The sequence below is a fragment of the Lemur catta genome, chromosome 19, assembly GCF_020740605.2.
Source record: "Lemur catta isolate mLemCat1 chromosome 19, mLemCat1.pri, whole genome shotgun sequence".
NCBI lineage: Eukaryota > Metazoa > Chordata > Mammalia > Primates > Lemuridae > Lemur > Lemur catta.
In genome coordinates, this window is record NC_059146.1 from 23,398,799 (window position 1) to 23,423,472 (window position 24,674).

General features: G+C 50.5%; 1 protein-coding gene and 1 non-coding gene across 2 annotated transcripts; both read right to left on the minus strand.

Annotated features, from left to right (window-relative positions):
- Positions 1 to 798: 798 nt before the first annotated feature.
- Positions 799 to 925, minus strand: LOC123624910. The gene has a single exon (XR_006730272.1). It is a non-coding gene; the product is annotated as a U6atac minor spliceosomal RNA (small nuclear RNA).
- Positions 926 to 7,294: 6,369 nt separating this feature from the next.
- Positions 7,295 to 24,329, minus strand: CPT1C (carnitine palmitoyltransferase 1C). The gene is given in 20 exon segments (XM_045531129.1): positions 7,295 to 7,608; positions 7,848 to 7,940; positions 8,049 to 8,162; positions 8,477 to 8,629; positions 9,225 to 9,359; positions 9,599 to 9,763; positions 10,062 to 10,178; positions 11,477 to 11,582; positions 12,219 to 12,401; positions 12,526 to 12,721; positions 13,041 to 13,143; positions 13,145 to 13,206; positions 13,209 to 13,323; positions 13,563 to 13,640; positions 17,224 to 17,361; positions 17,441 to 17,542; positions 17,793 to 17,964; positions 20,305 to 20,444; positions 23,926 to 24,080; positions 24,303 to 24,329. Coding segments are annotated over 19 exon segments (2,457 nt in total). The 5' UTR covers positions 24,067 to 24,080; positions 24,303 to 24,329; the 3' UTR covers positions 7,295 to 7,464.
- Positions 24,330 to 24,674: the final 345 nt, after the last annotated feature.

Genomic DNA, 24,674 nt, shown 5'->3' on the forward strand with positions numbered 1-24,674 from the left:
CAAGTAGCTGGGACTACAGATGTAAGCCACTGCACCTGGCCAATTAACTTCTTAATGTGTTGAAAAAAATGTAACGAAAAGTGTCATGAGCTTAGCAGATAGCTTTGGTTGCAGCCCCAATGGCTTTATCCATTCTCTTAACAGTAACCCAATTGTACAGATACTGAGTGACCATGTGTTTCAAGGGAGACTGGCCCAATTCCAGACTCCCAAGAGGAGAATTATTATTAGTCTGTGCCTATGGTGGTCTTATTCTCCCAGCCAGTGCTTCAATTAGTCATGCATTTTGTGTAGTTTTGTTTGAGACATGTTTAAGAGGAATGGGGGAGGAGTCCTTCTGGGAAAAGTGTTCCTTGCTCTTCAAAAGAGACTTTTATGTAACATGCACGTCAAGCTTTGTATGAATGAATAAGCAAATAAATAAAAAGAGACATTTGAGAAGCAGTTGTTTCTCTTTCTCTCTCTTTTTTTTTTTTTTTTGAGACAGAGTCTCGCTTTGTTGCCTGGGCTAGAGTGAGTGCCGTGGCATCAGCCTAGCTCACAGCAACCTCAAACTCCTGGGCTTAAACGATCCTACTGCCTCAGCCTCCCGAGTAGCTGGGGCTACAGGCATGCACCACCATGCCCGGCTAATTATTTGTATATATATATTTTAGTTGGCCAGATAATTTCTTTCTATTTTTAGTAGAGACAGGGTCTCACTCTTGCTCAGGCTGGTCTCGAACTCCTGACCTCGAGTGATCCACCCACCTCGGCCTCCCAGAGTGCTAGGATTACAGGCATGAGCCACCGCGCCTGGCCAAATGATGGTTAGATGCCACGAAGTAGGTGGCAATGCCTTAACCATATGCATGTTGTACAGGCCCGAGAGCCTCTTCCATCCTTGTCAAGGGGAGTGCTAACCTTCTCTCCTTTCATACAACACTCTTTTTCTGCTTAATGTGATCTGTCTGTACATGATGACAGGAGCTGCAGCAACCACATTGAAACCATGAGGTGGCAAGCCTGAGGACAAGAACCAGCCTACCAAAGATGTCAGAGCAGAAAGAAAACAATCGGAACTCTTGATGATCTCTGAATAGAATATTGAAACATGGCCCGACATGGTGGCTCTCGCCTGTAATCCTAGCACTCTGGGAGGCCAAGGCAGGAGGATTGAGATCAAGGGTTCAAGACCAGCCAGAGCAAGAGTGAGACCCCGTCTTTACTAAAAACAGAAAAAAATTAGCTGGGCAACTAAAAATAGGAAAAAAATTGATTCAGATTTAATGTTCACATGTCTACCAAGTCCAAATGGAATACTTCAGATTCTTTGGCTTCTGATTTCACCTTCTCCCTCATGCCCTTTCCCTGTCCTGCCTGGTCCCTACATTGGCTCTAGCTTCCACAGTTGCCAGTTGGGTTAAACTGGCACACCACCCTCCAGGAATGTCCATGTGTCCAGCTATCCGAAAGCTCTCTGAACCCACTCCTTTGGGGTTTTTATGGGAGCTTCATTACATAGGTGTGACGGACAACCATGTGGAAATGTGATTGGCCTTCAGAATATGGGCTGGGATCCTCTCCGGAATGAGAATTTTTTGACCCATAATCAGAGAGGCGTGTGGGGTCGGGGGAGCCAGAGAGATTCTGTTTCCTGAGGCCTGACACACTCAACACTACAACAGACTGTAACAAGTGCTATGGGAGATACGAGCCAGGAACCACGGATGAAAACCAATATATATATCATAACATCACTGGGCACCCTTGGTTTTCAAAGATGGATCCTTTCCCAAAAGAAAATACACACGGCCGGGCGCGATGGCCACGCCCGTAATCCTAGCACTCTGGGAGGCCGAGGCGGGTGGATCGCTCAAGGTCAGGAGTTCGAGACCAGCCTGAGCAAGAGTGAGACCCCCGTCTCTACTAAAAATAGAAAGAAATGATTTGGACAGCTAAAAATCTATATAGAAAAAATTAGCTGGGCATGGTGGCGCATGCCTGTAGTCCCAGCTACTTGGGAGGCTGAGGCAGGAGGATCGCTTAAGCCCAGGAGTTTGAGGTTGCTGTGAGCTAGGCTGATGCCACGGCACTCACTCTAGCCCGGGCGACAAAGTGAGACTCTGTCTCAAAAAAAAAAAAAAAAAAGAATATACACAATCAGGTCAGCGTGGTGGCTCACGCCTGTCATCCTAGCACTCTGGGAGACCAAGGTGGGAGGATCGCTTGAACTCAGGAATTCGAGACCAGCCTGAGCAAGAGAGAGACCTCGTCTCTACTAAAAATAGAAAAATTAGCCGGGCGTGGTGCCGTGCGCCTGTAGTCCCAGCTACTCAGGAGGCTGAGGCAGGAGGATCGCTTGAGCCCCCGAGTTTGAGGTTGCTGTGAGCTAGGCTGATGCCACAGCACTCTAGCTGGGGCGACAGAGCAAGACTCTATCTCAAAAAAAAAAAAAAAAGAATATACACAATCATTAATACTTAGTCCAGCCCATCATATTGCATGAATACGTACATCTCCCAGGGTGAGGCCACTCTGGTGTGAAGGCTTCCATTCTATTTTGTCAGGTTCCCAAAGCAGGAGTGGTCTCAGCAAACATAGAGCTTCACCCTTTCAGGCAACTCCTGGCAGTATGAGCCAATTCCTTAAAATAACTCTCTCTCTCTCACTGTCTCTAGCTCTCAATAGAGATGGAAAGAGAGGCAAGATTATACAGATCTATCCAGCCAGCCAGCCAGCCTATTAGTTCTGATTCTCTGAAGAACCATCACTGACACAGGTACGTTATTGAATCTAATCTACAGGTGAGAAGAACTAAGTGGACTTACGCAGTCACCAGTAAGGCAGCAGCAGTCACTCACATTAGCCAGGAGAGGGGGATGTTTGGTCACTATTGTGATTTGGACAATGTTCTTTTAGTTTGTCCAACATGAGTACAAGATTGCTTTTTATTTTCTCAACAAGAAAAACACAAATAACATTTATTAGACACCTCCTATAAGTCCCTTGCAAGACACTTTATAGAGCCAGGCACGGTGGAACCCACCCTGTATTCTCAGCTTCTCAGGAGACTGAGGTGGGAGCATCACTTGAACCCAGGAGTTCAAGACAAGCCTGGGAAAGGACATGAATAGAAATTTTTCAAAAGAAGACAAAAGAATGGCCAACAAACATATGAAAAAATGCTCAACATCTCTAATCATCAGGGAAATGCAAATTAAAACCACAATGAGATATCACTAAACTCCAGTGAGAATGGCCTTTATCAAAGAGTCCCAAAACAATTAATGTTGGTGTGGATGTGGAGAGATAGGAACACTCATACACTGCTGGTGGGACTGCAAACTAGTGCAACCTGTGTGGAAAGCATTATGGAGATACCTTAAACAGATACAAGTAGACCTACCATTTGATCCAGCAATCCCGTTATTGGGCATCTACCCAAAAGAACAAAAGTCATTCTATAAAAAAGACATCTGCACTTGAATGTTTATAGCAGCAGCAATTCACAATTGCAAAGATGTGGAAACAACCCAAGTTCCCATCAATACATGAGTGGATTAATAAAATGTGGTATATGTATACCATGGAGTACTACTCAGCTGTAAGAAACAATGGTGATATTGCACCTCTTGTATTTTCCTGGATAGAGCTGAAACCCATTCTACTAAGCGAAGTATCCCAAGAATGGAAAAATAAGCACCACATGTACTCACCATCAAATTGGTTTCACTGATCATCACCTAAGAGCACATTTAGGAATAACATTAATCAGGTGACAGGCAAATGTGGGGGGGGAGGGAATGGGTGTATACATACATAATAAGTGCGATGCGCACCATCTAGGGGATGGACACGCTTGAAGCTCTGGTTCGGGGTGGGGGGAGGTGGAGCAAGGACAATATACATAACCTAAACTTTTGTACCACCATAATATCCTGAAATTAAATAAATAAATAAATGGAATTGTAAAAAAAAAAAGACAAGCCTGGGGAACATAGCAAGATCCTACCTCTAAAAACAACAACAGCTAGGCATGGTGGCTCAAGCCACCAGTAGTCCCAGCTACTCAGGAGATTGAGGCAGCAGGATCACTTGAGCCCAGGAGTTTGAGGTTTCTGTGAGCTGGGCTGACGCCACAGCACTCTAGCCCAGTCAACAGAGTGAGACGATGTCTCAAAAAAAAAAAAAAAAAAAAATTGCAAAAACAGCAACATCAACAAAAGACAAATTATAGATACTTCATTCAGCTCTAAGAACATCTTTGTGGTGGTGATTAATTTCCCATTCTATGGATGAGATTTCTGAGGCTCAGATGGAATCCTGTTGTCCCAAGTCAAACAATCAGAAAATGGCAGAGCTGTCATTACCACTAAACTGTACACTTAAAAATGGTAAAAGATGTGGGCTGGGCACTGGGGCTCACACCTGTAATCATAGCACTTTGGGAGACTGAGGCAGGAGGATCACTTGAGGCCAGGAGTTGGAGACAAGCCTGGGCAACATAGTGAGATCCCATGTGTACAAAAAATTTAAAAAGTAGCCAGATGTGATGGTATGCACCTGTAGTTCCAGCTACTTGGGAGGCTGAGGTAAGAGGATCACTGGAGCCCAGGAGTTTGAGGCTGCAGTGGGCTATGATGGGGGCCACTGCACTTCAGCCTGGGTGACAGAGCATGACCCTGTCTCTAAAATAAGAAAAGGAAATGAAAAAAATGGTAAAGATGGTAAATTACGTATGTATATTTCAGCTCAATTTAAAAAATGGCAGAGCTATGTTTGGAACCCAGGCCTGAATCACCATACAGAGTTGTTAGGGGGGTAGAATTAACAATTAGGGACAAAATGAGTGACATGTAAGGATGATTAGGGGAATTGAGACAGTAATGGGGTAGAGATGGGATGAAGAAAGGGGATGTTGTTGACACAGTAAACTGGGGGATTGTGTTAGTTTTCTACTGCTGCACAACAAATCACCCCAAACTTACAGGCTTGAAACAATACACATTTATCAACTCACAATCGCCGTTGTCAGAAATCCAGGCAGGGTTTAGTTAGGTTTTCTGTTCCCGTGTTTCCCCAGGCTACAATCCTCCTGTTGTAGAGGGTCGTGGTCTTGTTAGAGGCTCCACTGGAGAGAGATCTGCTTCCAAGTTTCCTCAGATTGGGAGCAAAATTAATTTCCTTTTGCCTGTATGACTGCAGGCCCCTGAGTTTTGCTGGCTGTTGTCTGGAGGTAGCCCTAAGCCACCCACAGTTCATGGTTGAGGAGGCTTTTTTTTTTTTTTTTTTGAGACAGAGTGTCACTTTGTTGCCCGGGCTAGAGTGAGTGCCGTGGCGTCAGCCTCGCTCACAGCAACCTCAAACTCCTGGGCTTAAGCAATCCTACTGCCTCAGCCTCCCGAGTAGCTGGGACTACAGGCATGTGCCACCATGCCCGGCTAATTTTTTCTATATATATTTTTAGTTGTCCAGATAGTTTATTTCTATTTTTAGTAGAGACGGGGTCTCGCTCAGGCTGGTCTCGAACTCCTGACCTCGAGCGATCCACCCGCCTCGGCCTCCCAGAGGGCTAGGATTACAGGCGTGAGCCACCGCGCCTGGCCGAGGAGGCTTTCTCAGCGTGGCTGCAAGCCAGCAGGGAGACTCTCTTGCCCCAGTCCGCCAAGATGGAGTCTAATTAAAGGAGTAACAACCCATTATCTTTGGCATATTCTATTGGTTGTAAGCAAGTCACGGGTGCCACCCATATTCAAGGGGATTATACAAAGGATTGAACACAGGAGGTGGGAAAGCCTTGGGCATCATTTCCGGGTCTGTGCACTACACAGATGGATCTGGAAATGGGATGGGATTTAGGAGATAGGGTTGAGGATGAGGTTTTTGGAGTTTGTATTAGTTATTTACTGTTGTGTACAAAAAAAAAAAAAAAGGTTACCCCAAAGCATAGCAGCTTGAAACAACAAAGATTTATTATCTCAGGTAGTTTCTGAGAGTCAGGAACACAAAAGTGGCTTAGCTGGGTGGTTCTGGCTCAGGGTCCCTCATGAGGCTACAGCCAAGTTGTCAGCCAGGTGACAGTCATCTGGTGGTTTGACTGGGGATGGAGGATCTGCTTCCAAGATGGCGCACTCACATGTTCCTTGCTGTATGTTGGCAAGCGGTCTCAGTCCTTCAACACGTGGGCCCCGCCATAGGCTGCTTGAGTGTTCTCATGACATGGTGGCTGGCTTCCCCCGGAGCAAGTGATTCAGAAATAAAGCAAGAAAGAAGCCATGATGTCTTTTATGACCTAGTTATTTCTACCATATTCCTGTAGTTATTTAATAAAAGAGTTAAAGTCTAGCCCACACACAAGTGGAGGGGAATTAATCTCCAGCTTTTGGAGGGAACAGTGTCAAAGCACTTGAGAACATTTTTTGAAACCACCACAGAGTTGGTGGTCTGGCTGTGGAGGCTGGGCTGATGGAGTTTGAGCTATTTGGGATTTTGATTTTGCAGTTGGTTTGGGTTTATTATGCCTGATCGGAAACAATGGGGGTTGGGGTCACGGCACGTTGGAATCATGGTAGTGGTGGGTTGCATGATTGGGGTTCGGTGTTAATATGACTGTAGTTGGGCTGGTGGGGATTGCACCATGGGGTAGCAGGAGTTCAGTGGAGGTGTGGTCAGGGAATATGGTGTTTAAAGTTGTAACTGTGGGTGAAGTTAAAGTCTGGGCTATGGTGGTGATGAGAAGGGAAGTATGGTGGGGATGGCGGAGTTTGGAGTTGGATTTTTTTGTGTTGGTTGTCTGGTGCTAATTGCAGGTGAGTTTTGGGGTGTAGTGGGGTGTGGGCTCATGGCATTGTTGGAATCATGGCAGTGGTTAGGGTGGTGAGTACTGAGTAGTGGATTTCCTAGTCATGGGAGCTGAATTGAGATGGAGGTTGAAATGGATGGAGTGGGGATGGGTAGTAAGAATTTTGGTGGATTCATTTGGAGGTTGTCAATCATGATGGCTGGATTGGTGCCAGATGTTTAGGTTTGGAGATGGGCTTGAGGTGGACAGGTGGTGTTAGGGCAGCAGAAATTAGGTTCAGGAAAGCTCGTGGGGTTGTTTGACTGGGACTGGCCTTGGAGGGTTGGATTTAGTATGACTGAAGTAGAGAATGGAGCATACTAGGCAGGTGTTATGAGTTGCGGCTAAAGCTGTGATTGTAACTGGGAATCCCTGACTGGGCCTGGGGATGGACGAGAACTTTTCTCCTCCTCCACCCTGACCCTCACTTACTGCCCCCGCCCTGCCCAAGAGCATAGAGGACACCACACACCCAGCTCACATGTCTTTATTGGCCCCGATGTGGGGTTGCCAAACAGGCTGCCCCTGTCTTGCGCTAGAACAGCTGCGGGGATCTTCGCCCTCGTCCCCGAGGGAGACCGGCTCCCTGCTGGAAAGGGTCAGCAGTTGGAGGATGTCACGGATGCCTTGAAGCCCCCAGTCTAGCTGGAGGGCAATCCACACCTGTGCCTCGAGTCCTCCTCCCCTAACCCTCGGAACCGGCGCTTAAGATGCTGCCCCATCTGGAACAGAGAGGCCACATCCAGTAGTGCGTCCTCGATGTGCTGCCCCAGCCTGTGGGAGTCCTGGAAAGAGAAATGTGTCAGGTCTAGAGGAAGGTGGGAGAGGGGATCCTGGGGACGGAGAAATAAGAGAGCTGGGGGCCCGGACTTCCGGGTCTGAGGGTGGAGAAGCTGGGGGCCCAGACCCGGGTCTGAGGGAGGAGGGGGCTGGAGGGAGACCTTGGATCTGTGGGAGGAAGAATTGGGGGCCGGGACCCCTGGCCTGAGGGAGGAGGGGCTGGGGGTGTTCCAGTTTGTCTCACCGTTTTTGTGCTTGATTTTTTGCTGGAGATGTGGAAGGTGATCTTATCATCCCCCATGAAGATATAAGAAACGCCATAACCATGGTCATCGGCCTGGAGTGGAATAGGGTGAAGGGAACAAAATAGGCCCCCGTCCCCCTCCCCGCTATGCAGGGGTGCAGGCCCCCAGCCCCTCTTTCCTCTGGGCCCAGCTCCACTCACAGGCCCGAATCCACCACCCGAGGAAACATAGTCCGGGTAATTGTGGACGTCGAACAGGTGCATTTGCTGAACAGGGATCTGGCTGGTGGACAGTTGCCACTGCTCCGAGTAAACCTGAGGACGAGAGAGCGTCACATGTGCAGGAAAGAGACCGGGTCTGCGCTTCCTGGGCTCAACGCCGCTACAGCCTCGCTGGCTCTTTCTCACCGGCCCCGCCTTCCCTGACCACGCCCACCACGCCACGCCCCCTGACCACGCCCCTTTGCTCACTTTCCCTCCCCTCCTCTGCCCCTCTGCCTGTCTTAACCCCGGCTCTCTCCCTAGTTTCTCCTCTGGCGATGCCTCCTTTCCCATGTCCTTGTCCTGATGTCTCTCCGTTCTTCCATGGTTCCCCACTTCCCTCTTTAACCCTGTCCCTGCACCCCAACCTGGGCCAGGAAGGGCGACTGCAGGTGGAGGAATCTCGACACGATGTAGAGCGCGAAGAGGTGGCGGTCAACCCCCTGCCCGCTCATCGCCGCCTTCAGCAGAGCCTGGTGCTTGTCCACCGCCACACGGAACAGGGCAAGGCACTGCGGGTCCTGGGGTCCCCAGGGAGGTCGCAGGTCATGGAAAGACAGGAAGTGTGCTTACTGCTGAGCCTGTGGCACACCTGGCCTCAGCCCAGCTTGCGATATCCCTGCTAGGCAGAGATAGCAACCCCAATTTACAGATGGGAAACTGACGTTCAGAGAGGGGAAATCATTTGCCCAGAACCAGGTGGGCAGATCTGATTCCACAGCCCAAGTGCCCTACACGGAACCACGATACCTCACAGGTCCGGGCAGAGGGAACAGAGGTTCCGGAAGGGGTTCTGAGCAGAGAGGTTATGGGCAAGGGTGCCAAATGGAAGTCACGAGGTCACACAGAGGTTAAATAAGCAGAGTTGGAGGTGGAAATAAGGCCCCTTGGGCGCTCCCAGTGCCCTGTGTGACCACCGCTAAGGCACAAACCACACTGTGCTGGGCCCACTCTGTCTCCCCGTCAGCAAGCTCTTGCAAGTCAGAGACTAGGGCACAGTCATCCCTTGTCCCTAGTGCCATCACATAGCCTGGGCTCAGGAGGTGCCCATAAACCTTGCAGGTGGCTGAATGAACACATGGAAATGACCCACGCCCCTGCGAGGCCAGCACCCACTGTCTTCTCTCTGTCCTCCATGGCTCTCACGAAGCTGCAGGCCTCCCTCGTGCAAGACCGCACCGTCTCCGTCCGGCCTTCCAGGAACAGGCGACTCATGGCTGACTCGTAAGTCAGGCAGAAGTGACCCCTGTCCTGCGGAACAAAGAGCAGAGGCATCTGTCAACTGGGCTCAGGAAGTCTTCGCAGACTTGACCCACCTCTGTCCAGGCCTCCGGCTTCCTCCACCCGAGAATGTGTTGGGAGAGAGAAATCTTGATGGTGGATGGTGGACCCTCAATGGCAATGACCAGGAGGAATGATGAAGAGGGCGGATCTCGGGGGCTCAGGGGGGCTGGGATCCCGACAGGGCTGGGGTGGGGAACCCAACTGACCCGGAAGTGGGCCAGCTGCAAGGCGATCTGGATGAAGCTGTCTGAGGACAGGTGACAGCGTCTGATGAAGCTCTTGCCAAAGTGGGAGAAGGGGAAGACGTGGCAGTCAACGTTTGCAGACAAGGCCTTGGCTCCCCTCAGGGCTAGAGAGATAGACGGGTGGATCTGCCAGGGCGGAGGGGAGGCAGGAGGTGGGGGTTACTGATGGGGGTAGGGCTGGACTGGAAGGTGCTTGGCAGGGAATATGGAAATGGGGACAAAGAAGGGAACCGGATGGGGACGGAGGTGGGAATGGAGCAGGGGATGGGGTGGGGTGTGAGGCTGGGGATGGGTCATGGTTGGGGACAGGACAGGCTTGGGCTTGGGGGTTGATTTTGAGGTTTAGATTGGGGATGGCGATGAGTTTAGAGTCAAGGCTAGGAATTTGGGGACTTGAAGAAAAGGCCCAGAAACCTGGCCTCACCTGGTCCGGAAGGTCCCACTGCAGCCGCCGGGGCTGGGGGAGCGTGGGGTCGGGATGCCCCTTGCAGTGGCCATCTGCCGAGTAGCCCAGCTGAAAGCACTCTGTGGCCAGCGTGAACTGCGTGGGAACACAGGCGGTCAGAGTCCCTCCTCCCTTTGGACTAGGGGCTCCTAACCAGGGCCCTCTTTTCATCAGTCCCTTTGGGGTGGGGGCAGTCCCTGGGAAACAGAAACCGCTGATGTTCACAGACGGGGTCTCTGGTCCATGTCCATTGAAAACATGACAAACACTAACACTCGACTGGTATCCGCTGACCTATACTTCTGACCAGTACATGAAGAGTCACCAGCAGCCGCCCCACCCTTGCCAAGGACCCCTCCCACTGCCATGACCCTGGGACTGGAGAGATGGGGAATAGTTTGGGCCTCCCAGGGCAGTGCTCATCCTGACCGAGTGTCACCCCTGTCCTGCTGTCTATGGAATATTCTAAATCAGCCCTGACTGCATGCCCACCGCCTGCCAGCCCTCTCTGTTCGCGTTTCCATTTAATTCTCAAAACCACCCTAGCAAGAAAGGATTAATACCTTCACTGTGACTTTAGAAATGTGTTGGGAAAAGAACCCATCACTTTATCTTATTCTGCATTACATCTGTTCCTTTAAAGTCAATGTGTAAACACAGTAGGTCAGCATGAAGTGACCTGAAAGGTCTGAAGTGAAACTGAATCAAGTGTTTCATTTACAAATAGAATTAAAAGGAAAAAAATTCCCATTTTACAAGCAAGAAACAGACGCAGAAGGGCCAAAGCTCACCTGGGACTGTGCTTGTTCTCAAGATCTGGAAAGGACTTCCCTCCCCCCACCCTGGGCCAGGGAGCCCTATCCAGCCCCATGGAGTGGGAGGAACCCAACGGGGTACAGCGACTGCCCCCTATGATTTAGGGACTAAAAAGAGCAGCAAAAATGGAGATGCTAAGATTCTCAGGGCTGGACAGACGCTTAATGATAAAAGAAATTCCAATTCTTTCATTTGATGAAGGGGAAAATTGAGGCTCAGAGGGGGAAAGTAACTTGCCCAAGATCACACAGCAGACCAGAGCTGGAAGATAATTCTTCTGACTCTGTGATGTGGTATAAAAGCCTCACACTCTGGTGTCAGGGCACTCTGGGTTCACATTCTCACTCTGCCACTCCTCACTGTGTGACTCTGGGAATGTCCCTTTCCTTCTCTGAGCCCCAATGACCAGCTCATCAAATAAAGGTCAGCAACCCAGACCCCTTGATTGCTGGGAGACCTGGGCTGGCCTCTGTTTCTGTCTGAGCCTCAGTTTTTCTTCAATCTAAGGCCCTGGAAAGGACAGTCCTTAGAATGGGGGCTGTGGGTCCCCAGAACAGGGGGAGGGCTGGCTGCCCTACCTCCCACATGTGTCCTGAGATGGGGCAGTCAGCCCACGAGTGCTCCACACTGAGGCCCAGCTTCCCGTTGGAGAAGACGATTAGGGTGAAGGATTTGTCAAACCAGCTGTTGGGGAGAGTTCAGAGGGGTCACCGAGAGCTAGGTGGGGGGACTCAGAGTTCTTTCTGTGGCACTTGAGGGGGAGTTTTGAGGTGGGGAGATGTGGCAATCAGCTGGGGGTGCCGGTGTGGGGGTCTCCAGCGGGGGGCTCTGGAGGGTCTCCAAGCATGTCTAGGATTTAGAGTTTGGAGATTTTTCGGGAACTTGCTGAGGAAGGTTCAAGGTTTTTAAGGGTGCTGGGAGTAAGGAGGACTCTCCCAGGGCCTAAGAAGTTGGGGTGCTACCTCACAGACCTCTAGAAGTGGTGTGAGGAGCTCTAGGTGTGGGAGTCCAGGCTGGGGCCCTGGGTTTGGGGTGCCCGCATTAAGCCCTGAGGATTCAGTGGTCTAAGTTCTGAGTCTGAGGTTCCTAGGTTGGGGTTCTCTGGGTCTGGGGGTCCCAGGCTTGGGGTTTGGTGGTCCTCAGAGCTAGACTCCCTGGGTCTGGGTAAGGGTTGTCTAGGCCAGAGGTCTCCAGGTCCCAAGGCATTAGGTCTGGGCTCCAGGGTCTGGTCATCTAGTGTCAGGGGTCCTAGGTCTGGACACTGGGGGACATTAGGTCTGAGGGGCCAGGTGTGGGCTCCCAGACCCAGAGCTGACTCACCGGTCATGGCCGCGGCCGGCCAGCAGGGCATGGGCGTAGGCATCCAACGAAGCTGCTGGGTCCTCCCTGGTGAGCCCTGCAGGCTCAGAGTCAAGTGACACAAAGAAAGCGGCCCCTTCCACCGCCTCCAGGGCCTCTGCTGCCTGAGTCTTCAGGGACCTCCGCACCTCGGCCCACATGCCCCTGTAGGGCCGGGGATGTGCCTGAGTCCACTGCGCCCCGCTTCCACCTGGCCCCAACCACCTGCCCCTTCACGGCCTTGGGATGCTGGCCTGGCCTCTGAGAGCCCGTGACCTCTGACCCTCACCTGGGAGCAGCGGTCAGGGCAGCCAGGTGTTCCTCGTGGGGGCAGGCGGGCGAGGGGTCATCCAGGATTCGCTGAAACTGCTGCTCCAGGGCCCTCGGGGAAAGCAGGCCATTTGGGGAGTGGGTCCCCACGCAGAAAAATCTGCCCCGGTGGAAGACAGCCACGTGTCGGCTGTCACAGAGGTGGCGGATGTAGTCTAGGAGTGGAATTGGCAGAAGCAAGGGAGAGGGAACCAGACATATTGTAAGAATGATGACCACCAATTAAGCACTTCTTATACGCCCTGAGCTGTTCTAAGCACCCTTTTAATCTTTTCCACCCTATGCCATTATTATCCCATTTTAGAGATGTGGAAACTGAGGCTCAGAGAAGGTAAAAACTTGCCCAATGTCACACAGCTAGGAAGCAGAGTTGAGATTCACACTCAGGCAGGCTGAGAAACATGCTCTTAGCCATTGCACTGCTCTGCCTCAACCAGTGTTTGTGTGTATGTGTTGGGGGTGGGGAGTTTTCACCTTTTTGGACCCCTGGAACCCGCGTGGTGTTGAATATCTTCTCGTACTGCGCAGAGCATAAGGGGCGCATTCCCATCAGCAAAGTCTGCAGGAGATGCGGGGCTTGTGAGCTGCCTTCCAGGCCCCAGGTGGCCCCAACGCCACAGGACCACACACACCTCTGTCCCCAGCTCACCGGGGGGATCTCCTGGCGGTTGAGGCGGTGGCGGTACAGGAGGAGGGCATGGACTGCATTTCCAGCTCGAGCTGCCTGCAGAGGCGTGGGCGTGACGTACAGGAAGTCCTGGGGGCCAGCAGAGGGGACAGCAAAAACGCCTGGGGTCAGGTTTGCCCCTGATGGGGGCACTGACCCCAATGCAGGTCCTGACCACAAAAGAGGGCGGGATAATGAATCCCACAGTGTGGACCCAGATTCAGGTCACTGACCATAAATACCACATTCTACCCAGGTATCCCGACCCCAGGCCTGGGGCACTGTGACACCCCCCTACCCCGCCCCAAGCCCCCTTGTCCCCTTCTTACCATCATGTAATAGTTGCTGTTCACCATGAGCGGGTTGCGGGAGCGCAGGTACACAAACTCCTCCCACCAGTCACTGACCTGGGAGTGGCGGAGACACAGCTGGGGCGGACCCTGGCTGGGGGAGGGGCGCTGGACCAGGGAAGCCCTCCAGACTGTCCTGTGTCACATAGGGAGGGTGGAGCCAACGAAGGAGGCCATCACGGTCAGTGACTAGTGGTAACCTAGGAGCCCATCGATGGGGGATCAGTAGCTAAACTATGCTACTCTCACAGTTGCGGGATATTGCACGGCTGCTAGAACGAACAAGGTACATCTCCATTTACTGACACAGTGAGCACCAAGACATACTGTTGAATGAAAGAGACTAGAGGCACAACAAGATACGTGCAGCCAGGCGCGGTGGCTCACGCCTGTAATCCTAGTACTTGGGAGGCCGAGGCGGGTGGATCGTTGGAGCTCAGGAGTTCGAGATCAGCCTGAGCAAGAACGAGACCCTGTCTCTACTAAAAAAAAAAAATAATAATAATAGAAAGAAATTAGCTGGACAACTAAAAATATATAGAAAAAATTAGCCAGGCATGGTGGCACATGCCTGTAGTCCCAGTTACTTGGGAAGCTGAGGTAGGAGGATCGCTTGAGCCCAGGAGTTTGAGGTTGCTGTGAGCTATTCTGACCCACTGCACTCCAGCCTGGGCAACAGAGTGAGACTCTGTCTCAAAAAAAGAAAGAAAAGAAAAGAAAAAAGAAGAGGAAGAAGAAGAAAAATCCCAGAGTTAATGGGATAGTAGTGGAGCAAGATTTTAACCTCCAGGAATCAAATGGTTGGGGGGAAGGGAGGAGGGAGGGATGAATCAGACCCAGTTAGAAAATCCCCAACCCAAGGCAAAAATGAGGCCAATTTTATTAAAAGCTGCTTTAGTGCCCTGCATCAACAGCTTTGGTAATATTATAGGCTCTTTCAGGCAATGCCACATCACCAAGGTTCTTGACAACACAGGGGATGAGACATGTGGAAAGCACAGTATAAGGACACGGCCCAGGCTGAGTCTAAAAGCAATTGAAGGGTTGGATTCTCAATGTGAAGTCTTAGGGCTGCCCTGGTCAATTTATTGCATTTACATTGTCCTTTTCAAAGTTAGTTCAGGAGTGATATTTGATACAAATCTGTGTCTAAATAAGTCTAAATCAGCTCTTTTAGTATACAGTTGGTGCTCATTATTTTGGGTCTTTAAGTTTTACGCTCACTGTGAACAACAAATTAGCAAATTACTCCTAGGGGAAATACCAGGTTGGGTTCCCACAAGCTTCTGGTCACACTTGTATCATCCGATCAATACATCACCTTGTTTTATGTGTGTTTCTGTTTAAAGACATCTTACTTAGTATATATTGTTGACTAATTAGCATTGAACTTGCCACCAACAGACCTATAAGTTGGACTGAACAAAGCTTCTCTAACATACTATTTTCTCTGTAAGGCACATCACAGCCTTCCTATGCTCAGAAACATGAGACAGCACTTCAGTACTGTGTTATGAACATTTTAAACACTGAAATCACCAGTAAGAAGTATGAAAATGGGCCAGGCGTGGTGGCTCACACCTGTAATCCTAGCACTCTGGGAGGCTGAGGCGGGAGGATTGCTTGAGCTCAGGAGTTAGAGACCAGCCTGAGCAAGAGTGAGACCCTGTCTCTACCAAAAAAACAGAAAGAAATTAGCTGGACAACTAAAAATATATATAGAAAAAATTAGCTGGGTGTGGTGGCACATGCCTGTAGTCCCAGCTACTTGAGAGGCTGAGGCAGAAGGATTGCCTGAGCCCAGGAGTTTGAGATTGCTGTGAGCTATGCTGACGCCACGCCACTCTAGCCCGGGCAACAGAGTGAGACTTTGTCTCAAAAAAAAAAAAAGAAATATGAAAATGTGAAAAATATGACACTGCATTAGAACATTCGTTTACAGAACAAGCACTGAAACCAGAAGGTAACATGTTACCTTGTTCAACCTCAGCTGGAATGGGCAACTCATATTTTTTGTCCCTCTCCCAATCCATGGATGACCACAAAAGAACCACAAATGCTGATTTGGGGGGTTACAAATGAATTTCAGTGACGGGAAGAATTCACAAATATGAATCCATGAATAATTAGGATCAACAGTATATAAAAATTCTAATTGATAAGAAAACACCATGTCACAGAAAGACAAATGTCACATGTTCTCACTCATATGTGGGAACCCGAAAAGTGGACCTCCAGAGGGTGGAGAGTAGAATGATGGTTACTGGAGGCTGGGAAGGGCGGGGGCGGGGGGAAGGATAGAAATAGGTCGGTTAATGGATACAAACACACAACTAGTTGGAAGGAATAAGTTCTAATGTTAGCATAGTAGGGTGAGTATAGTTAACAACAATATATTGTATATTTCAAAATAGCTAGAAGAGAAGCTTTGGAATGGTCCCAACACAAAGAAATGATAAATCTTTAAGGCAATGGGTATCCTAATTACCTTGATTTGATCATTACACATTGTATGCATATCAAAATCTCTCATGTACCCCACAACTATGTACATGTATTATGTATCAATTTTAAAAAGGGCAAATGACAAAATGAAGGGACGTCTTGGTAAGATGTGCCTTTAAAATTCAATAAGAAAAAGAACACTTGGATAGAAAAATGAACAGAACATAAATTTAAAAGTTATAAAACAATAAATAAATATACATATGTATGTAAAAAATCTATGCAAAAAATGTTTGGACCTTGCCAATATCATAAAAAAATTCAAACCATGAAGAAAAGAAAAAGAAAGCACTGTGTCAGACTTTAGCTGGCCTCGTGTTTTCTCCTTTTTGTACGTAAGATAATGTATGTTGTAATTGGCAGTGGTTGGAGGTGCAATGACATATATGTATATGGTGGGTATTGTGTATTTTTTTAAGAGCACAATTTGGTACAGGAGCATGAAGGGAAAAAAAAAATTTAACAGAATACCAAAGCATAGATTCCCTCCTGCCTCTCCAGACATTTCAGTCCCCTCCATCGAGTTGTCAGACTGCCCCTCCCTTGCTGCTGCCCTTTGGGGATCTGCCCCAGACCCTCTCCCCATCTCCCTCTCTCTCCTGCCCTTCCTTCCAACCTGACAGGTTCACCTTCTCTCCAACCTTCAAGGCTCTCCCTCCTGGAACCCTGATCTTCTCATCCACCCCCTACTGACTCGCACCACCCCACCTGTCTCTTCACCGCCATCTCATCCCATGCTACTACTTATGGCTTCCTACAGAATGTGAGGCCGGCAAGCCTTGGTTTGGGTGAATCGCTGACCCACTCTGTGCCTTGGTTTCCCCAGGAGCTCAACTCAGAATGTAATCAAGGGCCTAGCCCCTGAACTCGGAATAGAAGCCCACTGAGGGGAGTAGCCTTCCTCTGGGGGCGGGGCTTAGAGTCTCAGCCAGCCAGGGGAGGGGCTGAAATGTTGGGTGGGTCCTGGGATTCTGTTCAAACACACTGGGGGCGGGGCTCAGGGTGTAGGCCCGTCTGGGGCGAGCTCCAATCGCGGCAGGGCCTGGGGGCTGTGGGCGGGGCGGGGGCGGGGCCAGGAGGCGGGCTCAGAACCTTTGCTTCCCACGCGGGGCCTCGGTGGCGCGGCGGGACTCACGTAATTGGACGCCCACCAGGACTTGAGCCGCAGGTACCACTGCAGCAGCGACGCCTGCAGCCTCAGGAATTCCTGCGCCAGGACCACCGTCCAGTCGAAGTCCTCGTCGGAGAGGACGGGCCGGACAGACTCCAAGTACTGAAGGGGGAGGACCGAGAAGAGGGCAGGTTACGCCCCCGGCCCGCCTCCCGCCCCATCCCCGAGCGACCCGGCCCACCTTGCGCACGGTGTCCTGCACCGAAGGCACTGGCTGGCGCGGCAGGGAGCGCTGGTAACTGAAGAGCATCGGGTGGCGGCCAGAGAAGATGCGGACCAGGGCCTGGGAGAAAGGGGGAGGTACTGGGTCCTTAAACCCCTCGCCGGGGCGGGGGACCAGGGTGTCTGGGTGGGGCAAACCACAGACAGAAAGGGACATAGACCCAAAGAGAGGGGCACAGAGATCTAGAAAGCGGGAAAGAGACCTTGACAGAGGAGGACAGCGACGCAGAGAGAGGGAAGCAAAGATGCAGACAGGGGGACAGAGAAGTGGGTGCCAGGAGAGCCTGAGCAGGGCTCTGCCCCTCGCATACCAGCCAGGTCTTGGTGGGTGACGACATGGCTCCGTGGGGTTCAAGAAGCCAGCCGTGGTAGGACAGGAGCAGTCTCAGGGCCACGTGAAGCGTGAAGATCAGGGCTCCCCACAAACACGAGGCAAACAGAGCGGCTGCCAGGACGCCTCGGAGCCCGTGGTGCTGTGCACCCCTGAGAGGAGAGAAAGAGAGGCTGGGCCTGGGTCTTCCGGCCTCAGAACTCACCCAGGCCCTGCACTGGTCTTTGGGCTGTTGGAGGCACATCTTGTAGAACTGGAGTAAGAGAAGTCCGTTTTCCTCATTTGTAAAATAGGTGTGAACCTCTGCCGCACACCCCAGCCCATGGGTTGGCTTCAAACTTCTATTAGCACTTTCCACAAAATTGGTAGGTGCTTAATAAGTGGAAGCCAGTGTTTCTATCGAGGGGACGCTTTTCCCTCCCAGATATCAACTTATACTCTAAGGTAGCGGTTCTCAAACTGTGGTCTCTGGACCAGCCCCAGTACCACCCCCTGGGGTGCCGGCCTCACCCCCTTGTTGAAAATGCATATTCCTGGGCCCCACCCAGACCCACTGAGACAGACTCTCTTGGGGTGGGTGTAAGGCTGGTGGCAGGCACCCCTCCCTTCCCTAATGAAAAAGAAGCCCCTCCTGTTCCTCAATACCCACCCTAAAGCTGAAACAAAGAAATTTCTCACTCTTCCCGTCGAAACCTTCCTTCCAGAGAAAGTCCCATCCCCCAGCCCTAAAAACGTATATAAACCCATCCAGACTTCTGGGCCGGGCGGCTTCTCTGGTCTCACTCCGTGGGTCCCGTGAGGCTCGCCCGGGTCCCTCTCTTGGGACTCGTTACCCCCACCTGGGAGCACCCCAATAAAGCCTCTTTACTTATCCCTTTCAACTCTGCTCGTCTTTCTTTCTCTGGCGCCGGCCACTCCAAAAAACCTTACATTTGGTGCCGAAACCCGGGATGGTGCTTTAACTTTCGACTGTGCCGCCCCTCCCGTGGACTCCGGTCTTAAAACCTTACAGTGGGGTCCAGCAATCCGTGTTTTAGCAACCCCTCCAGGTGATTCCAATACCAGCTCAAGTTTAGGAAAACCTGCTCTAAATCTACACTAAATCAACTGTTGTCTGCAAAGCTGCAATCAGACATTTGAGCAAATCTCACGCGGAGGATGTGGGTGAGTCACTTGCCTTCTGTAGACTCTGTCAATCTAAGCTCTCTGGACATTTCTACATCTGATCCTAGTTCTGCTCTTTGGAACCATTTGCACAAAATCTGAACCTCCTTCCCTTGAAGGACTAACCCAAGAACTAGAACCAGCCACTTTGAAAGCACCTGGTTTTCAAACCCTTCCTGAAGATGACAGTAACGAGAATAACACAACCGCTCCCATTTAGTAATCTCCAGGCACATACTGAATGTTTCACATGCACGATTTTGATTAATTCTTCCAACCATCCTAAGAAGCAATTATTAATATTATTATCCCATTTTACAGATGAAGGCCTTCATAACTGAGATTGCTGAAGTCTCTTGCCTAAGACTATAAAATTAGAGACTGGCAAAACTTATACTTTTGTTAGTATTTATACCCATATCTGGACATTTTCTAGTTTGTCACCATTCTTCTTAGCAAGAAGCAGCCGGGATAGAAAATGTTCAGGGAGACAAGGCACGGTGTCTCACGCCTATAATCCCACACTTCGAGAAGCCAAGGTGGGAGGATCGCTTGAGGCCAGTAGTTCAAGATAAGCCTAGGCAACATAGTGAGACCCCATCTCTATAAAAAATTTAAAAATTAGTCAGGCACACTGGTGCATGTCTGTAGTCCCAGTTACTCAGGAGTTGAGGTGGGAGGATCACTTGAGCCCAGGAGTTTGAGGCTGCAGTGGGCTACGATGATGCCACAGCACTCCAGCATGGACAACAAACAGAGTGAGACCTCATCTCTTTTTTTTTTTTTTTTTTTTTATTGAGACAGAGTCTCACTTTGTTGCCCGGGCTAGAGTGAGTGCCGTGGCGTCAGCCTAGCTCACAGCAACCTCAAACTCCTGGGCTTAAGCGGTCCTGCTGCCTCGGCCTCCCAAGTAGCTGAGACTACAGGCATGCACCATCATGCCCGGCTAATTTTTTCTATATATATTTTTAGTTGGCCAGATCATTTCTTTCTATTTTTGGTAGAGACGGGGTCTCACTCTTGCTCAGGCTGGTCTCGAATTCCTGACTTCGAGCTATCCACCTGCCTCGGCCTCCCAGAGTGCTAGAATTATAGGCGTGAGCCACCGCGCCCGGCCGAGACCTCATCTCTTGAAAAAACAGAAAAGAAAATGTGCACAGAGAAGAGAGAATCACCTCCTTTTTCTTGATGCTGTACCCTTATTAATCTGACCAAAAGTAAGTCTCAGTGTTTACTTTTCTTTAGCATGGACACCACATCGATAGAGAAACTTACTGAGTGGAGGGAGAGGGATTAAGGGGTTACTGAGCTGAAGTGGGGGACCTCACCAGTCTGGCAGCAACTCTTTGATCTTCTCCATCAGTCCTAAAGAAGGATCCAGCTGGAGGAACCAGGAGAGCTGGATTGTGCTGAAGAGGAAGAGCCAGCTGAGGGGGCTGGCAGGGAACACACCAGTGAGAAAGTCATTCTGTAGGGAGGAAAGGGCATCCATTCAGTCCTTTGCCTTCCCCCTCCTCTGAGCACTTTCTGTTTGTCATTCTCAGATATTTATTCAGCCCCCAGTGTGTACTGAGCCCTGAGCTGGGTGCTCAAGATCCCAGTGGGGAACAGACAGATCCGGGTCCTGCCTGCAGGGAGGTCCAGAATGAAGCACATGTGAATGGCGGTAGGACAAGAAACAGGAAGAGCTCTATGGTTGCAAGTTGCAGCTTGAGCACACCAGGGAGGGCTTCCTAGAAGAGGATACTTGCAGGCAGGAACTTGCAGGTGAGCCTGTCAAGAAGGCAAAATGATTTCCTGCACACAGCAGGGTCCAGAGCTCAGAAAGCCTTCTACCTGGTCATGGAATGGATGAAGAATGAATGAAAGCTCTGGGTTGTGAACCAGACCCCCAGGGAAGTGTGAGAGACATAACTAATATTTAATGAGCACTTACTACATCCCAGGTACTATTTGCAAGGACTAACTCTTTAAATCCTCCCAACAACCCCCGTGACATAAGCACTAAGATGATCTCATTTTACAAATGAAGACACTTGGGTTCAAGGTCACACAGAGAGCATGGTTAAGACAGGGTACAAGCCACTATTGGTTGGGTTGTCACCACTGGGGCTCAAGAAACCACTTTCTCCCTTCCCCTTCCCACATTTAATGAACAGGGTGGCCTCCGAGGTCATGGTTTAGAACTTGGGCTGTGGAGTCCCACCCTATGGGCTCAAATATCTGTTCTGTCACTTACTAGCTGGGTGACCTCAAGCAAGTGACCGCACCTCTTTATGCCTCAGTTTCCTCATCTGTAGAATGGGAATCACTCTAGTACTTGGCTCATAGGGCTATCACAAGGGCTTAACAAGAAAATATCATCCTACAAATGCTTACTGCGGGCCCACAGCTGTGACAAGACAGCAAGCTCTCTGCTGTCCGGGGGGAAACAGGCGATACCTGCATAAGTAAAGGATTTAGTGTCACATGGTGATAGGTGCTATGCAGAAAAATAAAGCAAAGAAGAGGACTGGGCAGTAGGGGTGGATTGCACATCTCAGAGCCAGGCACACAGAAGGCACTCAATAAATGTTACCATGGTCCCTTCTATTGCTACTTTACCTTTACTTCTTGTTGGGGATTTATGCCCTGACATTCTTCCTTTGCTTTGGCAGGAAAAGGTTACTGGCGAACGTGGTTATTTTTGTTGTTGAATTTTTTAAAAAGTGGTTGTCAGTTCTTCTAGCTGTTGCTCTGGATTGCAATAGAGCAGGGGCTTCGTGACAACAGGAAGTGGCCACCTACCAGGTGCTTCATTAAAGCCTTTCAAGTTCAAGACCAGCCTGAGCAAGAGTGAGACCCCGTGTCTACTAAAAATAGAAAAATTAGCCAGGCACCATGGCTCACGCTTGTAGTCACAGCTACTCAGGAGGCTGAGGCAGGAGGATCTCCTGAACCCAGGAATTTGAGGTTGCAGTGAGCTATGACGACGCCACAGCACTGTAGCCTGGGTGACAGAGCAAGACTCTGTCTCAAAAAAAAAAAAAAAAAGAAAAAGAAAAAAGGCTTTCATTCCCCTGCCACCCTGGTGAGGGAGCAATTACCATTATCCCCATCACCCAGGTGAAGAAACTGAGGAAGGAGGAAGTTGAAGAACTCATCCAAGTTTGCACAGCCAGGAAGTGGTGGAGCAGGGATTTGAACCCAGGTCACCTGGCTCCAGGGTCCCACTATCAGCCACTCAAACCACCTAGCTGTCTTGTGACCCTAACTGAGCAGGGTGTACTTCAAGGTACCTTACTCTGGGGTTTGCTGTGTCTGAATCTCATGTTCACATGGAAACCATTTCAAGGTACGCTCTGACCTCCTGCTGATGAAACCTACTAAGTACTGACACCGACCTTGGCCCAAGTGATCCACTGGAGGTTATTCGAAACAGCCTCATGATGTCAGCACTGGGAGTACATTCTAGAAAAATAGCCCAGGAAAATGGGCAGAAGCATAGGTCCAGGCTGCTCATTCTGGCTCTTCCTCTAATTCTGTAGCCTCTGAGGGACATTGGGGAAATGAAAGCACCTCTCTGGGCCTCGGTTTCTTCCTCTATCAAATGGAAACAACAAGGGGTTTAACTTAGAGGGCTGTGGTGAGGATCAGATGAGCAACAGATTTAAAGGGCTTAGTGAGTTTAGAGCCTGGGACACACTAAATACGACCTAATATGATTTATGATGTTAAGTCTAATGTAAGGGTCTGCTGGGGGCTGTTGGGCAGAGGGAATCTGACTCTGAAGCGTGGTTCAGGCCGGGTGCGGTGGCTCACACCTGTAATCCTAGCACTCTGGGAGGCCGGGGTGGGTGGATCGTTGGAGCTCAGGAGTTCGAGACCAGCCTGAGCAAGAGCGAGACCCCCGTCTCTACTAAAAATAGAAAGAAATTAGCTGAACAACTAAAAATACATAGAAAAAATTAGCCGGGCGTGGTAGCGCATGCCTGTAGTCCCAGCTACTCGGGAGGCTGAGGTAGGAGGATCGCTTGAGCCCAGGAGTTTGAGGTTGCTGTGAGCTAGGCTGATGCCACGGCACTCTAGCCTGGGCAACAGAGCAAGACTCTGTCTCAAAAAAAAAGAGCTAATGCTTAGCACATGCCCTGGGCCAGGGACATTGCTCAGTGCTCCCATGTAAGAATTGATTTAATCCTCAAGGCTATCGTGGGAGGGAGGTGCTATCAGCACCCACATTTTCCATGGTGGCAGGGGGACTGTGATTCAAAGAGGGGCGCTTGCCCAAGACAACACAGACACTAAGTGGTGGAGCCAGGATTCAAACTCAGTCCTGGCTGACCCCACAGGTTCAAGACTCCAGTTCACAGACAGAGGATGCCACACACAGGAAGACTGAACAGTGCCAGAGTTCTAGAACCAGGGACCTCAAGCTGTCTGTTGGGCATGGGGATTCCAGACATGTGGAGGTTAGTGCTGGAGAGGGATACTGGGGGTTCAGGAGCAGGAGGAAGGGATCTCAGGCCCAGTAGGCAAGAGCTACCTTCAGGATTGGGGTGTAGCCACCCAAGATCTTGATGGGGTCATGGGAACATAGGGGTTCTGGAGTGGGGAGCACCTTATTTAGAAGCTGAAGATGAATGAGAAAGGTGAGAAGCGTGCCATGAAGGAAGGAGATGGAGTTCTAGAAACTGGAAAGGGGGGAGTTATGTGAGAGGGGTAGTGGGGGGGTCCAGATGCCCTCCTGAGTGTAAGAGGTAAAGAGGGTTCTCAGTAGCCGAGTTTGCAGATCCCAAAAGTGAGCCACAGAGAAATAGGTAAAGGGATCTTGGGAGCGGATATCAAAATTCCCAGAAAGAGATGATAGGCTCCCAGAAGCGGACCCACACGGATACCGGAAGTGGGCGTCAGACATCCCAGAGGCAGGAAACTGGATTCCCAGAAGGAAACCAACCAGCAGCCCTCCTCACCCAGAAACGTAAGAGATGCCTTTTCCAAGAGCGCAGGCCAGAGAGGTAGATCTCCTGCAACACAGGGGCACTGAGCTCCACTTCCGCCCCATCCGAGGTCAGCGAGGATCGGAAGCCCACGGCCTGGTGCGCTTCAGCCATGTCACTCTAGAGCCCTAGGAGAAGGACAGAGGCTCATTCTCCAGGCTCTGTCCTTCTCCAGGCCCCCAGCCCCTCCTCCTCAAACCCAGGAGTCCCGGCCTCCGGCCCCTTCTCCCTCGGACTCATGACTCCGGACCCCAAACCTCTTCTCCTCCAGGACTTAGGAATCCGGGCTCCCAGCCCTCTCCTCGCGCAGACCCAGGAATATAGCACCTAGCTCACCCTTCCCTAAGCACCTGTGAGGTCGTGAGGGGGTCTTGAGGGTCCTGATCAGAGGAGGGACGTCAAATGGGGACCTCTGTGAATGCATAGAGAGGCAAGAGCGATAGCTCGTGTTAACCCTGTACCTACTCTGCGAAAACGTGGTGCAGGGGCAGTGCCCCCCTCCCAATAATGGACTTTCAAGATTGAGGGTTGGGGAGGGAAACCGGTCCAGGATGAGTTTCAGGGTCTCGAGAAAAACATTAGTTTTATACCCATGTGAAATAAACACCTGCCAGATACTGACGTAGCCCACCCCATTTCCGCTTCCCAGTCCAAGGCGAGGATGGGGGGTGGGGGTGTCTATAAATTTATCCGCTCTAGAGTGGCCCAGCGTCCCCTCCCCC